Source organism: Geospiza fortis, unplaced genomic scaffold, assembly GCF_000277835.1.
Source record: "Geospiza fortis unplaced genomic scaffold, GeoFor_1.0 scaffold23, whole genome shotgun sequence".
Taxonomy (NCBI): domain Eukaryota; kingdom Metazoa; phylum Chordata; class Aves; order Passeriformes; family Thraupidae; genus Geospiza; species Geospiza fortis.
In genome coordinates, this window is record NW_005054303.1 from 1,267,868 (window position 1) to 1,281,472 (window position 13,605).

Consider the following 13,605-nt stretch of genomic DNA (forward strand, 5'->3'; position numbering starts at 1 on the left):
TGAAAACTTACAGATGGAAAACAAATTCCATTTCTAAAGGAACTGTCAGCCACTGACAGCTGACAATAAGCATCCCTATACTGCAAAACTGCTAAGATTTGTTCAAATGAGGTCATACATTCTACAAGGACAGTATTACATACCTTGTGCAAGCATGTTAAACTCCAAGAACAGTGCTATGTGATAAAGCTCCATGGCTTCTTCAGCCCTAGTCATGTTTAGTTTTCCTGCTACAAGAGCCTGAACTTCACTTAAACTGCCCACCGAAGGACTGGAGTGCAAAACGGAGAGGTCTACCACATCTGTATACATACAGTTCAAAATGACCTTAGCATATTTTTTTGGTATGATAGATTCATCCAATATAATTCTAGTTGGAGTCCGTAGAGTTCGGTCTGTGATTTCTTCACCAGTTCGTATCCTTCTCTGCAGCAAGTGGCGGAAAAAGGGAGATCGTGATGAAATAATAGCTTTGTGTGCTCTGAGCTCTTCATCTAGACAGTTCTGACTTCCACCAAAAGTTTCAACCAAGTCAGAGTTGGATGAAAAGCTAAGAACCACATCGTAGTAGCACATATAATCAAACAGGGCACGCATGTCAACATCTAAGGAATTTGGTGTTCCAAATTCTTCACTAAGCTGCACAAGAATATCAACATTTTGGAATCTCGAATCCTCCATTCCAAACTCGCCCGTATAAAGGTAGTGTAACAAAGCAGAGAACATAGGCATATCTATGCCAGCTGTGTTAATATCCATTATTATTTCTGCCCCATACTCTGGTGAGGAAGAAAGCAGCGTCTTAAAAAATGGACATCTTGCCGCCAATATCGCACGATGCACAGGAAAACAAGTTTCTTGAAATATTAAGTCTACATCGGTACAATATTTGTATTGATAAAGTTCAGCCATGTCTTTTTGTAGCGTCCTGGCTTCTGGTCTTGCCAAATTAGCTTGTAGATAAAGTTCCTTTAAGGCTGATGTTCCTTCGTATTCTTCCACTAACGCATTAACATCTCTGACATCCCAGCCTGAGAGGAGCTCCCGCATCTGCTTGGCATGGTCGGCAGATCGGCTCGATTTCCGACGCTTAATGAATTTCTTTTTGAGGGTGGCAAGGCCAGAGGTTTTCTTTTTCTTGTCTTGAGGTTTCTCGTGGCCATGGTCAAGGCTATACAGCTTTGATTCACAGCCAAAACCTTGATGAGAGTAGGATGATGTCCCTAAAGGTAAAAAGAAAAATTGAACACATTTATACTTTAAATTTAAAAGGAAGGTCCACAACACCTAAATACTCCATCAATTATTCTGAAAGTTATATAGTTCTTCCTTCTCCTCACATCAGATAATTTCACAACTGAAGACTTTTCTGGCCATTAAGAACAAAGCCTTTTATTTGCATCTACAAAGTTTGTAGTTTGCTGGGTTTCAGGGTGTTTTGGTTTGGTTTTTAATTTTTTTTTGCTTGGTTGGGTTTTTAAAAAAATATATTCAATTTTAAGAACCAAGCAGTGCCAGCTGATGTAGCTCTACAGCACATGGTACGCTTATCTAAGCAGGAAGAGAATGCTGCAGTTGTAACATTAGAAGCGTAATTGTATTAACCTTTCCTAAGCCTAATATCTCAGTGAAATACTCACAATCCCCCCTTCAAAGTGTTTTCAAATCCTGTTCTAGCATTAAGTGTCACTAAAACAACAGACACATACCTGGTGTCAGAGAGCTACAGTCACAACAAAAAAAAAGAGAATTCAGTACCAAAACACTCAGGGATTATTTTCAGAGATAATTTAGCAAGAAAAGTAAAAATCCTGTCATGCAATAATCAAGTAATGCCAAAGTCAAACACATAAAATGGGCTCCTTTCCACAGAACTATAAATACTCATTTGTGCATACATACCATCAAAAAGAATATGGAGAGTGGAAGTTTTACTGTATTATTGAAGATTTCCTTTGAACAGAGCATTATACAATTAAAGTATACATATAATTATTTTTCTTCTCAAAAAAATAATTTATAGGGAAATTATATTAGGAACTAATACTGATAGCAATTCAGTGAGGAAAAAAGGAATTAGAATCTGCATTTCAACAAGTAATGGAAAACCAAAGTAGTGTTTTAGGGAAAAAAAAGGGAGTTAAAAAACCATAGCTTTAATGTGAGAGTCACGCTTCTGTTTAAGGGTTATTTTTTAATTTAAGTTTATTTACAGAGCTTTCACACTAAGCCAGATGGTGAAGAACCTCAGACATGACAAGAAAAGAGAAAAGGAAGTACGCAAACCAAACTCTCACTTCTGGACCAAAGAAGAATGAGAAGAAAACATTTGCAAATGCTACACAGATCAATAACAATCACAGGTTCATCTGAAATAGTATTTGTCTGTTTTCTGCCAGGAATAGTTCATGTTTCTATTAGTACACTTGTGCAGCTTCACTACTTGTTCTCTTTTTTTTGATCTTCCAAAGCCCATCCTAGAACCAGAACTTTTGGCACCTTTTACAACGTGTTCTATCCCTGCAGTCTCACAGCTCCACCTGTAACAGGCAGATTCACTGTGATGCTGTTTTGACAGTGATGTTATGGCCCAGTCTGACAAAACACAGGGCATTTAGTTACCATGTAATTTCAAGTATTTCTTGAACTTTGAAAGACACAGTACTAATTCAAAGCTCTGTTTGAGACTAAGGCAGCTGTAGCAACCTAACAATTCTGTAAATTGTTTTATTGTTTAAGCCTCAATAACTAAATAACTTCCACAGTGGCTTTTACATCAAGCTAATTAAAAGTCCCACAAATAATGCAATGCAGTGGTTTTATGATTCTTCTATTAGTAAAAACTTTGAGAAGGAAGCTTGCTTTATTTGAGGAAACATATCTAATCATTTTATCCAAGTTTAAAATTTGCTTGATCAGGCAAGATGTTACTAATCATATTGAAATTTCAAGAAGTGAAAGGAATATCAATTTAAATGAAAATAATAGGAGTAACTCAAGACAACTTCAACAAAAAGGTTGTGCTGCAAAATCCACCATAAAAATTCCTTCCACATGCTGTACTAGATATGACAATGGAAAAGTAGAGCTCCAGCCTCCTGCTGATAGAGACAAGCATAGAATTCCTCCTTCATTGAAAGAGGTACATTTCACAATAGAAGTATAACTACACTTTGGTCACTCTATAATGACAGATTCTCTTTCCAGAGAACATGCCAGCTCATTTCTCTTTGAAGTACGTTGGATTCTAATGGCAAATTTGAGTGCAGAACATTCTCTAACATTCCACAAAAGGAAAACTAGGACACGGCAAGTCTCAATTTCCTTCTTCCCCAAAGGCTGCTGTGAGGTATTACTTGCACATGAATCACCACAAAATACTAAAACGCCATTCAAACCTTTGTGTACCCTGAGCTACTTACAAGATTTAACTCTGGATGTACTGCAAACAGAGCTATTAACCCTTACAAACAGATAAAGCACTGCCAGAAAAGCGCCACCACACAACTATCTGCTTTTTGTAAGAAACAGAGATGCACCATCACAGCCTCTCTGGGTTCACAACAGCTGGTGGCTCCATATCCCTCAAAGAAAGAATCTGGAAGAGAATGTTTTTGGGCTGCCTGTATTCCTTCATAAGGTTACAGCATTAAAAGTAGGAAAAAAATTAATTATTCCTCAGCACTATACTGAAAGGTACCACTCTATTATATGCTGTTCAAAAGCAATTGCTACTTCATGCCCCTAGACCATACCCAGCTTGGGACAGACAAATATTTACAGAAACAGATGACTGCCAAGGGGAGCTGCTTGGGAACTTGACAATGAAAAATGGGATCTGTTTAGTCCTTTGCATGCCCACACGTTTTAATATCTAATTATGGAGCTCTATATAAAAAAGCAAACATCTTGAACAGATGTACCACCCTAGGAAATGGTGTGAAATCCTCCCCCTGAATGCTGCAGACAAAACAGCAAGAAGATGACTAATTAAGCTTTTGCTAAAACAAAAGTATTATTTCCAGTAAGTGCACTACACTATTTTTACTGATTTATCCCCTCTTCATAAACTATAAGCAAACTAGGATGAAGTCAACTAACAATAGGAGCTCACACTATGAAACTACTGTGCTTTGCCATATCAGTTCTCAGACTTCAGCACTCATCCTACATTTAGCATGAAACATGGTGCAGTGCTTTAATGGCAAAGTAGCATGTCCAAAACAAACCCACAGGCCTAAATCCAGTTTCCAGGAATGAGGCAATTAATACATATTATACAGCTATTCTAACTCTATCCCCCAGTTCTGCTTTAGGGCAGTGAATAGACCTAATGCCTTCTACATAAAAAACCTCACAATACAATAAATACAGACACTCCACCCTACTCCCCCCCCAACAAACAAAAACCCCACAACACCTAAACCCCAAACATGTAAAAGCATTATGTAACACTAGTATTATGGCAAGTGATGAAAACCTCAGCTATCAATTTTAGCATACACCTATTTTCTGCTGAGACAGCTACAAAAACCAATCATGTAAACAAAAATCAAAATGTGAAAGAGTCAAACGCCACAAAGTGAGAAGAAGAGATGTACCCATGTGATGTAGATAGCACACTCATGGAACCCCATAAGATCAGGATGTTTTCAGCAAGAATTTTACCCAGAATGCTCATCTGCCTTCCCTAAGATGAGACAAGCACATGCTTTTAGGCTTTCCTCAAAAAGAGTCTCAGCCACAATTTCCCATGGGTTATAAGGGTCAGGAAATTTCCTGTGATATACTACATAATGGGTTTCTATTTTGAGTTTAATAATGAAAAGCATCAACTAAACCTTCCACATATCATGTAGAAAGTTTCTTGGGAATTTAATGTAGCCTTTGGAAATCTCTTCAAATCTGCTCCAAAGGTGTTTCAGCCTGCAAATCTGCCTGTTTCAAGACCTCTAAGGGTCTCTTCACTCAATATAGGGGCAGATTAAAAAACACCAAGACATCTTAGCCACATTTTAGAAAGCACATATGCAGACTGGAGCAAATCTTTTACTAGTTAGGTATGATACACTGAAAATACATAAACTCTCGAGGGGAACTTTACAGCATGAATATCCATGATGTTAGGACTAAAAGTTCTTCCTTGACATGCTGTGACAGCACACACATCCTTAAATGTAACAGTTTGTGATCTGTCCTCAAATGAGACCTCAGAGCCAGGAATGCTATGAAAGCTGAGAAAAAAAAGAAAATTTACAAAGTGAGTCAATTTTTCCTCTGCTAAGGATATCACTCTGCTTTCAACGGTGATTAAAAAGAGAAGTAACACTGAATATCAATAACTGCTTATGCAGTGTTGCAAGTTGAAGCATAAAGGAGAAAAGCATTTATAAACTATTGATGTTATTTACTGCTAAGATCATTCTTCAGGCTGTCAGGGTTGTTTTTTTTAAGGAATATTTATCTTCTCGGAGACTGCCTTCTTTCAGATTCATAACATAGCTGTTTATTATTTATAGTGTGACAGTACTTAGATCTACACTGAGGTCTCTTTGTACTAGACTGAAAAACACATAAAGGTAATGCCTGCCCCAGTTATGACTAGGATGAGAAAATACTTTCTTAAGGGCACTTTAACACATGTCTCCAGCTAAACAAAGTCCTGGCTTGTAAATAACACTGTTAGGACAGTAAGCACCCCCTTCCCCATTTACAGAAAGAGGAAAAGGAAGAGAAGCCTGTTTGTTACTTTAACAGGTTTATTACCAGAGATATCCCTTCCAGCAGTAGGGAGGTAATTCACTTGGACACAATGTCAATATTACAATGAATACTGATGATCAAGGGTTTTACATGCTCTGACACAGTTTGATAGAAATTCTGAGGAAGAGCAGAAAACACTATGAGTATTAACAGAAAGTGACTGCTCTTGAACCAGGAAAACTAGCATGCATGGCTTAATTATAAAAAAGCTCCACTTATTTTATTTAAATAATCTGGCAACTGTTTACTGGCAAAAGGCAGATCAACTCATTGCATACAGAGGCCAAACAGATGGACAGTACCGAATTTCATGCACGATTGAGCTTGAATGGATTCAAACTGGTGACCTAGAAAATAGCAGCTCTCCATAACATTTCTGCAAGCAAATCAAATCCAGGCATTCACAATCCACCAAGTCATTTATGTAAGTGACAAGATAACTGAAAAGAGTTACCTATGAATGTCTGTTGTGCCTGTGAATTTCCCCCTACCCTTGGGGAACACGAGTGAGGGTAGTTTGATGCATTAGCACCCATTTTCTTCAGTCACTCAGGCATTCCGCCTGCTGGCTCTTCAATGTATAATCCCATAATCCTTTAGAAATCTTCAATCCCAGGTCCAGCGTTCTGTTCCTCCATTTCTGAAGAACAAAAACACCAATAAGGTAACTTCATTATTTGTCACTAAATATTACATGATTTAGATAAAATAAATTCAGCTTCCAGCACACAGTATTTTCATAAAATAAAACCTCAAACATTTTGAAGATACCCTTTTATTTGAATGATTAAACCAAAATCAGAAATACTTTTTTCCCCCCCACAAGAACCTGTAATTTTCCAAACCATTCACAAATCATATGATAAATTGTAACATGGAACAGGATGGTTATCAAACTTTTAGCTAAGAAATTTTCAAGAACTTGGTCTAGACTAGGTATTCTTCTTTGACTACACCAAGAAAGACTTTTCATGCATGTTTATACCTATTTCCACATGGTTAAAAAATCCCAAATTGAATTATACTGTTTGAGAAAGCTAAATAAGCCAGTCCTGATGGAGATCATACCATCATAACTTATTTCAACTGCATTTTTATTAATTACATTTACATAGTTCTCATTCACTACTGCTTTTCAAATTTAGAATTAAGACCTAGAAGTACATTTAAAATAGTAAAAAAAGGCATTTAAGGATTCATTAAAGATTTTTTTGGGCATTTGAAAACATCTTAGAAACCAGTTCTGAGGTGATTTGAACAAGTATTCATTGTTGCCAATGTACAACAAAGTAATTTTAATTTATTCCAATATTAGCAGTGTAAAATATTAATACTGAAAAATGAAAGTTACCACATGAAGAACCACTGTCAACTGAAACCTTGTGTCCCCTTCCAAAATACAAACTTGAAGATAAAGAGTAATAGAAAGGTAAAGTCTATTCTAAGAATCTTTTAGATTCCCTTGAATATTGTGAACACATATGGATTTGCTATATGCTTCTGAATTGTTTTCCTTTCTTGGTAGTTTCTGGCATGTTAAATTGGCCAAGAAAGTGACATAGGAGTGCATGTTTCAAAGTGCAGATCCTAGGGAGCAGAAAGTGAGAGACAGGCCAGGAAGAAAAAGGCTGCAAATTGCTGTAGGCACAGAGGTGAGGGGAACAAGTGCTCCAGGATTTGAGGGCTGGCTACCTGAGGAGGAAGAGCAGGGAAGGGTTTGAAAACCTGGCTTTACACATGTGGCTATCAGGCAGAATTGTGGCCTGCACATATCCCAGGGTGGCCTCACACAGCTGCACCTGCTGAGCACCAGTGGAGTTCTGCCAGAGTGGAAGACACAACCATAAGAACACCACAGCAGCTTTCAACCAACCTACAGGCTTGTAAATGAGAAGAGGGAGCTCCCATGCCTGCCCTCCCCAGCCACACAGCCAGGTCATCTCAACTGCATACAATCTTGAACTTGTCTCCATGCAGATTCAGCTTGCTACACATCAGGAAACAAAGATAAAATATCCTCCTACATGAACAGAAGGCTACTCAGGATGAAGACAGAACCAGGGAACATAAAAAACAGGCAACATCACACCAGCAAATACCAGTAAATCTTCTCAGAAAACACAAGGTGTTAGATTAGCTCAGTGTTAGCCATTGCATGCAGTCATCTTCTCCCTTGTGCAGAAATAAGCTATTCAAAGATTACTGAATCCATATGGTGTGGATCTCTACTTCATTTCTGAAAAACTTCACTCACTTAAGAAAAAACACTTAGAAAACAAATTCATTAAAACAGTGACACTCCAAGTGATTTCTATACGCACCAAGAATATGTTGCTTAAATGTGGCATAAATTTCTAGATGGAATTAGTTACACCCAGGACAAACTTTGTGAAGGTAAAAGTCACCTTTCAGTTTAAATGCTAACTTGCTCATAGGTAAAGGTTAGCAACCTGAGCAGATATCCCAACGATTTCCCTTTTCTCACCTAAAATTGGACTTGGTTCATTTGGACTTGAGTCCTGAAATAATGCCATTGTTATTCCACTTTTCTGCATTCAGCTGCGGTGTGATAACTTGTCTATTAGATATCTACTAGCAGTTTTCAGTTCTTCCTGACACAGGAAAGAGCCCAGGAGCTAAGTAAAAGAGAGAAGAAAAAAGAAATGTTGGGCTTCTCTTTTTTTTTTTTTTTTTTTTTTTTTTTTATAAGTAAGCACTCAATATTCAGAACCAAGTCCCTGGTTCACTAAATTTAGAATACATAACTTCCATGCAATGCTAAGTCATCTGTGCGCAGGCTGATTTCTTAAAGAGTATTTTGCATCTTGAATTCAAACATTTTGTAGATCATAAAGTGTACTGGGCCCCATGGCTCAAAACCAATCATAGCTTTAGTTCCACTACTGTCCTTAACCTCATGTATCAACTGAAAGCATATTTGTTTTTCAATACAGCACCAAATTTTACAAGATTATATTATAGAACCCATATTGCATTTCCCAAAAAAATTAGCTAGCACCAGTGATGAACTCGGTCCTGGAGGAAGCCCTGCCTTCCTCTCTTCATTCTCATAACCACTTTTCCTACCTTGTTGGTTCTGTCCCAAGTATTTTGTAATCCAGATAAACTGACCCACACTAGAGCCAACCTGAACAAGCAGTTGAAACACTATCAGTCACCCAATTTGTCCGTTAGGGCATCACTTGAATACTTGCACTACTGCATCTTTTGACAGCAAAGTGTACTTGAACTACCCATGGATTTAGATGTCTTTTTTTGGTTTGGTTTGTGTTGCTATTGTCCACTTCATCCTCTGTACTAAACACAGCCTACCTGAACAGCAGTTAGTCTAGCAGATAGCTAGTTGAGTCCAGTCAATACAACTCAGCTACTACAAAAATGCCAAGTCAAGAATGCAGCTTCTGCACAGTGAAAGGCACTTGTAGAAGGAGAGGAAAAACTCCAAACCATAAACAATTAGATCTTTAGCTTCAAAAGGAAAGATAGGTTTTGTCTTTTCTTGCAGAAGTTATCCTGCATACCAAAAGTTCCCTTATTTCAGCTTATCTGAAGAATTTTTAAATTGCATGTTAGCCTCAGAATACACCCATGGAATTTTGTTTTGAAAACCACCATTAGGTGAGCTTTTTCTTTACTTTTAATCAAAGCCTACATGCATCCCATAAGCATTACCACAGTGAAACTAAATTCAACATCTGCTGACCAACTGAAGCAGTTGTTGAGGGCAGTGACGCACGTACAGATGTGTTATAAATGCACAAACATACACAGGCAAAGAGCTAAGCTATGTCAAAGCTTGTTTAAAAAAGCCTGTACTGCAGAAAAAGTATATGGAGTGTGTTATGTGAAATGAGGAAGTTAATAGAAACCAAAATTACCACTCCAAATCCTACAAAACAGCACAAAAGTGACTTTCAGACTATACTGATACTCAGAATAAAATTTAAAATAAGCACAAGTCTGCTTAAAGGTTTCAGCCTGAAATAAGTTTCTCAGTCTTCTCAATATTTGTCACACTGAACCTAAAATCCTAAGAAGCTAGATGACATGCATCTGAGGTATCTGGGCTGACAGCCAGGTATTCCTGGACTGGGAATTTTGATTTAACAAAAAGTCTCTGTACAGAATGGACTTTGGCTAACAGTGACACTTTGTTTATATCATCACTCAATACAAATGTTTCATAAAATTTCCTGTAAATCACTGGGATCCAATTAATATAAAGGGCAAAGTCAAGAGTACTACAACAGGTTTTACAACCACTTGATTTTTCCCCCGTAAAATTTTAAGACCTTTGTATTTCTTTTGGAGTTGCTGCCATAGGATTATGCAATAGCATAATATTAAAACCTAAGTAGGAAATTATATCAAGTACATGCACATACCTGTACCAACATGGTACTTCAGGTTTTCATTTTACCTGACATGTTTTAAATTTACTATGAGTAAATGACAACCCAGGCATCATAAGAATAACTTCTTCATGTTTGCTTAGATTTTTATCCAGACCAAAAATGCCATGCATTTTGCCCCAACAGCTCATTTCAAGTAACAAGCACAACTTTACTGCAAGATGAGATGACAAGATGCAGCAATAAAAAGCACCAGCCCTAGTAAGGAAACATATCAACTACATTTCAGCAAGGTTAAATTTATTCTCATAGAAGTTAGGTAGATCAATAACTAAAACAGAAAGAACTTGTGAGAATGGACCATTGCTATCATGCCCAAAGTACATCCCACCAGCCTGCCTCAACATCCTGAACCTGCCTCCAGCAGAAGAGTGATCTGGTGAGCAATAGAGAGCCCTGAGCCATCACAAAGTGATTCAGGAACAATCCCATGCTCAGGAGAACAGAAGCAAGTTCCCATCCACTGAGAAGTTTCCAGAGCCAGCCCTGGCCATGCTGCTTGTCACACAGTACACTGCTGGAATTACAAGTCAACAACATCCAAAGGGACAAGCTCTTAAAAATGAAGACAAAGTTGCTTGTGGCTCGAGCTCCAACTGCTTGTTAAGATGTGCATGGAGTATCTACCTCAATTTCCTTGGAGAAAGTGGTTCTCCAAGCAAGAGGAGCTGACAGGAACTGAGTGCTACCTGTCCTGACCTTCCTCTGTTTCCATGGATGGGACACTCAGAGGTACTGGCACATTCTCAGATTTTGTGGAGGTCAAGTCTCCAGTCTTGGAAAAGTACACGCTAAAGGACTGAATGCATATGGGACAGTGTACCTGAAAGAAACTGTGTAACTGGCAAGTAATTTTCTGTTCCACGGAAACAACTGAAATTTGAAGGCTCAGTTGATTATGCCTGACACACATGCAAATCCACACAAAGCCTATTGTGACTCCTTTTTATAATGAGGTCAAGCAATTAACCTTTATCATTATTCAAAATTAACTGGATGATACAGTAGTAAGATGCAACTGAAACAGCTGAAAAGTTGTGATTTGGATCAGTTCTGTACAAATATAAAAAATGGATAATGTTCTACACAACATGGGCTAATGAATCTGCGTCATTACTCGCTGCATTGGAAAGAAAGAAAAATCCAGTAAGGAAAAGCACCAGAACTTAAGCCACATCAGCAGTTACCAGCTCAAGAGGGTGAGAAAAAGCAGATATAACCAGATTATGAAAGTCTTTGCTGAGAGTCATGTGTTCCAGCTATCACAAAGACCCCTTTCTTATAGTTAAGCATGAAATTTGCAGCATTTTCTCTTCCATCAAGTGGTATGCTTCTCCATCAAGAAGTTCTTTCAAAACAGAGGTGATAAAAACACCACAACAGTCCTAGCTTTTTATTTCTAGATTTGTTGAGAATCGCTGGACTGAGTTTTAGTGGGGAAAGCCCACCCACAAACAACCTGTACTGATTTTTAACATTTTCTCTGAGGAATCAGTGAAAGTTAAAAGAACTATGCTCAAACAGAGCACAAGGGTGTATAGTCTTGAACATACACACACTTCAGAAATTGAAAACACTGAGCAGCATTTCAACAGTTAAAAAAAAACCCACAGAACTTACAGGGAAAAAACCCTCTTTTCAATGCTGTCTTTGCACACAGTGCTCAAAGTAGTATTTCTGATGATCAGCAAAGTAATTTCAAGTATGATGTGAACATGTCACATCGTAGAAGTAAATAAATAATGTCATTAACAGGGACTGACAGGTCAAATCACTAACAGCAGTGGGGAGGCAGGGGACATCAACATATTTATATTCCTCTAAACACAAAAAATTCCAGCAGCTAAAAAAATTTGAACACACAAAGCACACAGACACTAACTGAATTACAGCAGTATAATCCTGCATGGAATAGGCTGTTCCTCCCAAGCTACTTAAATGTCTTCATATACCAGCAAATAAATTTTCATCTCTCTACATCAGTGACTCTTACAGTTAGTTGCAAAACCACACTAATATACTAAAAGTCTATTCTGATTTTTAACATTCATATGAAAGACTCAACTAATGTTCTTGAAGATGAATTCAAAACACTTCTTTCACCCAAATGAGCAAGAGCTCATTTATGGCCCTCTAGGACTCTCTTGAAGTGAAATGACAGCATGTATTCTTCAATGACTCCATTTTTTCACAAGTTAACTTGAAAGGAACATTATCTGATTTAGATAAAAACATCATTAAATCTACTTTATAAGAAAATCAGAAAAATCCTATCCACCAAATCTTTATCAATATCACTAAACAGAGTAATTAGGTATGAACATATCCATTTACAGGAAAATGAGGATAATTAATTTTAGCCAGTCTAGAATAATTGCAGCATAGTTTGACATACTGTGATAAATTTTGAGGAGTCTAAATGTGTTTCAAAAGGCCTCTTCTGAGCAAAAATTACCCACTTGTTTTTTTTTTAGGAGCGGCAAATATTCTTTGGTTTACATATACGAACACATCAGTTGGTTAAGACAAAAAAAAGGAACTTCCAAATTACATGAAAAGTACCTCAGAAAAAAGAAGAGACTTTTTTTTCCCTTTTTTAAAAGTAGCCGGCATTTCTTCTTTCAATCAAAGTTCAGGCCAACACTTTGTCTTGTCAGGCAGCTACTCATGGAGATTTCAGCTGCATTCAGCCTTGGATACTGAGGTCCAATACCAGTCTGGTAACACCCCTGTCCTCCTCAGTGTGTCACCAGAAAATGACTGTCCATTATTGCAGCAATGTCCACGGTCACCTGTTCTTTTTCGCCCCCTGGAAAAGGCAGAAGTGGAGCAGAAGTAATAACCTTCCACATGAAGCTCTACCACCTTTACAGAGCCTATTTCACAGGCTTCTTATCCCTGTACTGTTTATCTGTCAACAGGATTGCTGCTTCTTCTGGAACAGAGCAAGCAGTCTTTCATCTCCACAGTCTTCTATCCCCAAGGAATTTTATTCCATTTAGTCTGAGAGTGCCTTCCAAAGATCCCTCCGTATCTCATTAAGAAAGGGAATTCCTCCTCTTGCTCAAGCTGTGACCCAACCACAACACAAAATCCTGTTTTCAATTAACAAATCTACTAAGTTGGGAAAATCCTGGCTCAAACCCCAATCATATGGAAGATCCATACACCCTACAGTTTTCCTTGTACTGGAGTTATTTTCCCCTTTTATCCAGGCCCAATTATTTCACAGAAAGTCATTTACTCTGAATGAGGACGTGGGAGTTTCCTGTACACAACAGTGCTTGTAAATTCAGTGCACAGTTACATTCACACTTCCTCTTAGAACATGCTCTGCCTCTGAGAGTGCATTAGAGTAACTAATAGGGCAATCCCAGACACTGCTCTGTACCTACCTCGGTAGGCAAGC

The 13,605-nt window shown here is 37.9% G+C and overlaps 1 protein-coding gene across 3 annotated transcripts in view; it reads right to left on the bottom strand.

Moving 5' to 3' along the window:
* Positions 1-13,006, bottom strand: part of BTBD7 (BTB domain containing 7) — a 39,519-nt gene extending 26,513 nt beyond the window's left edge. The window contains exons 1-3 of one of the 3 annotated variants that reach the window (XM_005417851.3): positions 12,759-12,984; positions 6,218-6,403; positions 144-1,223 (exon numbers count right to left, since the gene is read on the bottom strand). In XM_005417851.3, the coding sequence (XP_005417908.1) occupies positions 144-1,223; positions 6,218-6,299 (1,162 nt within the window). In that variant the 5' untranslated portion in view covers positions 6,300-6,403; positions 12,759-12,984. Of the gene's footprint in view, positions 1-143; positions 1,224-6,217; positions 6,406-12,758 lie in introns of those variants that run through there. The other 2 variants (XM_031066205.1, XM_031066206.1) reach the window with 2 other exon arrangements.
* Between the last annotated feature and the right edge of the window lie 599 nt (positions 13,007-13,605).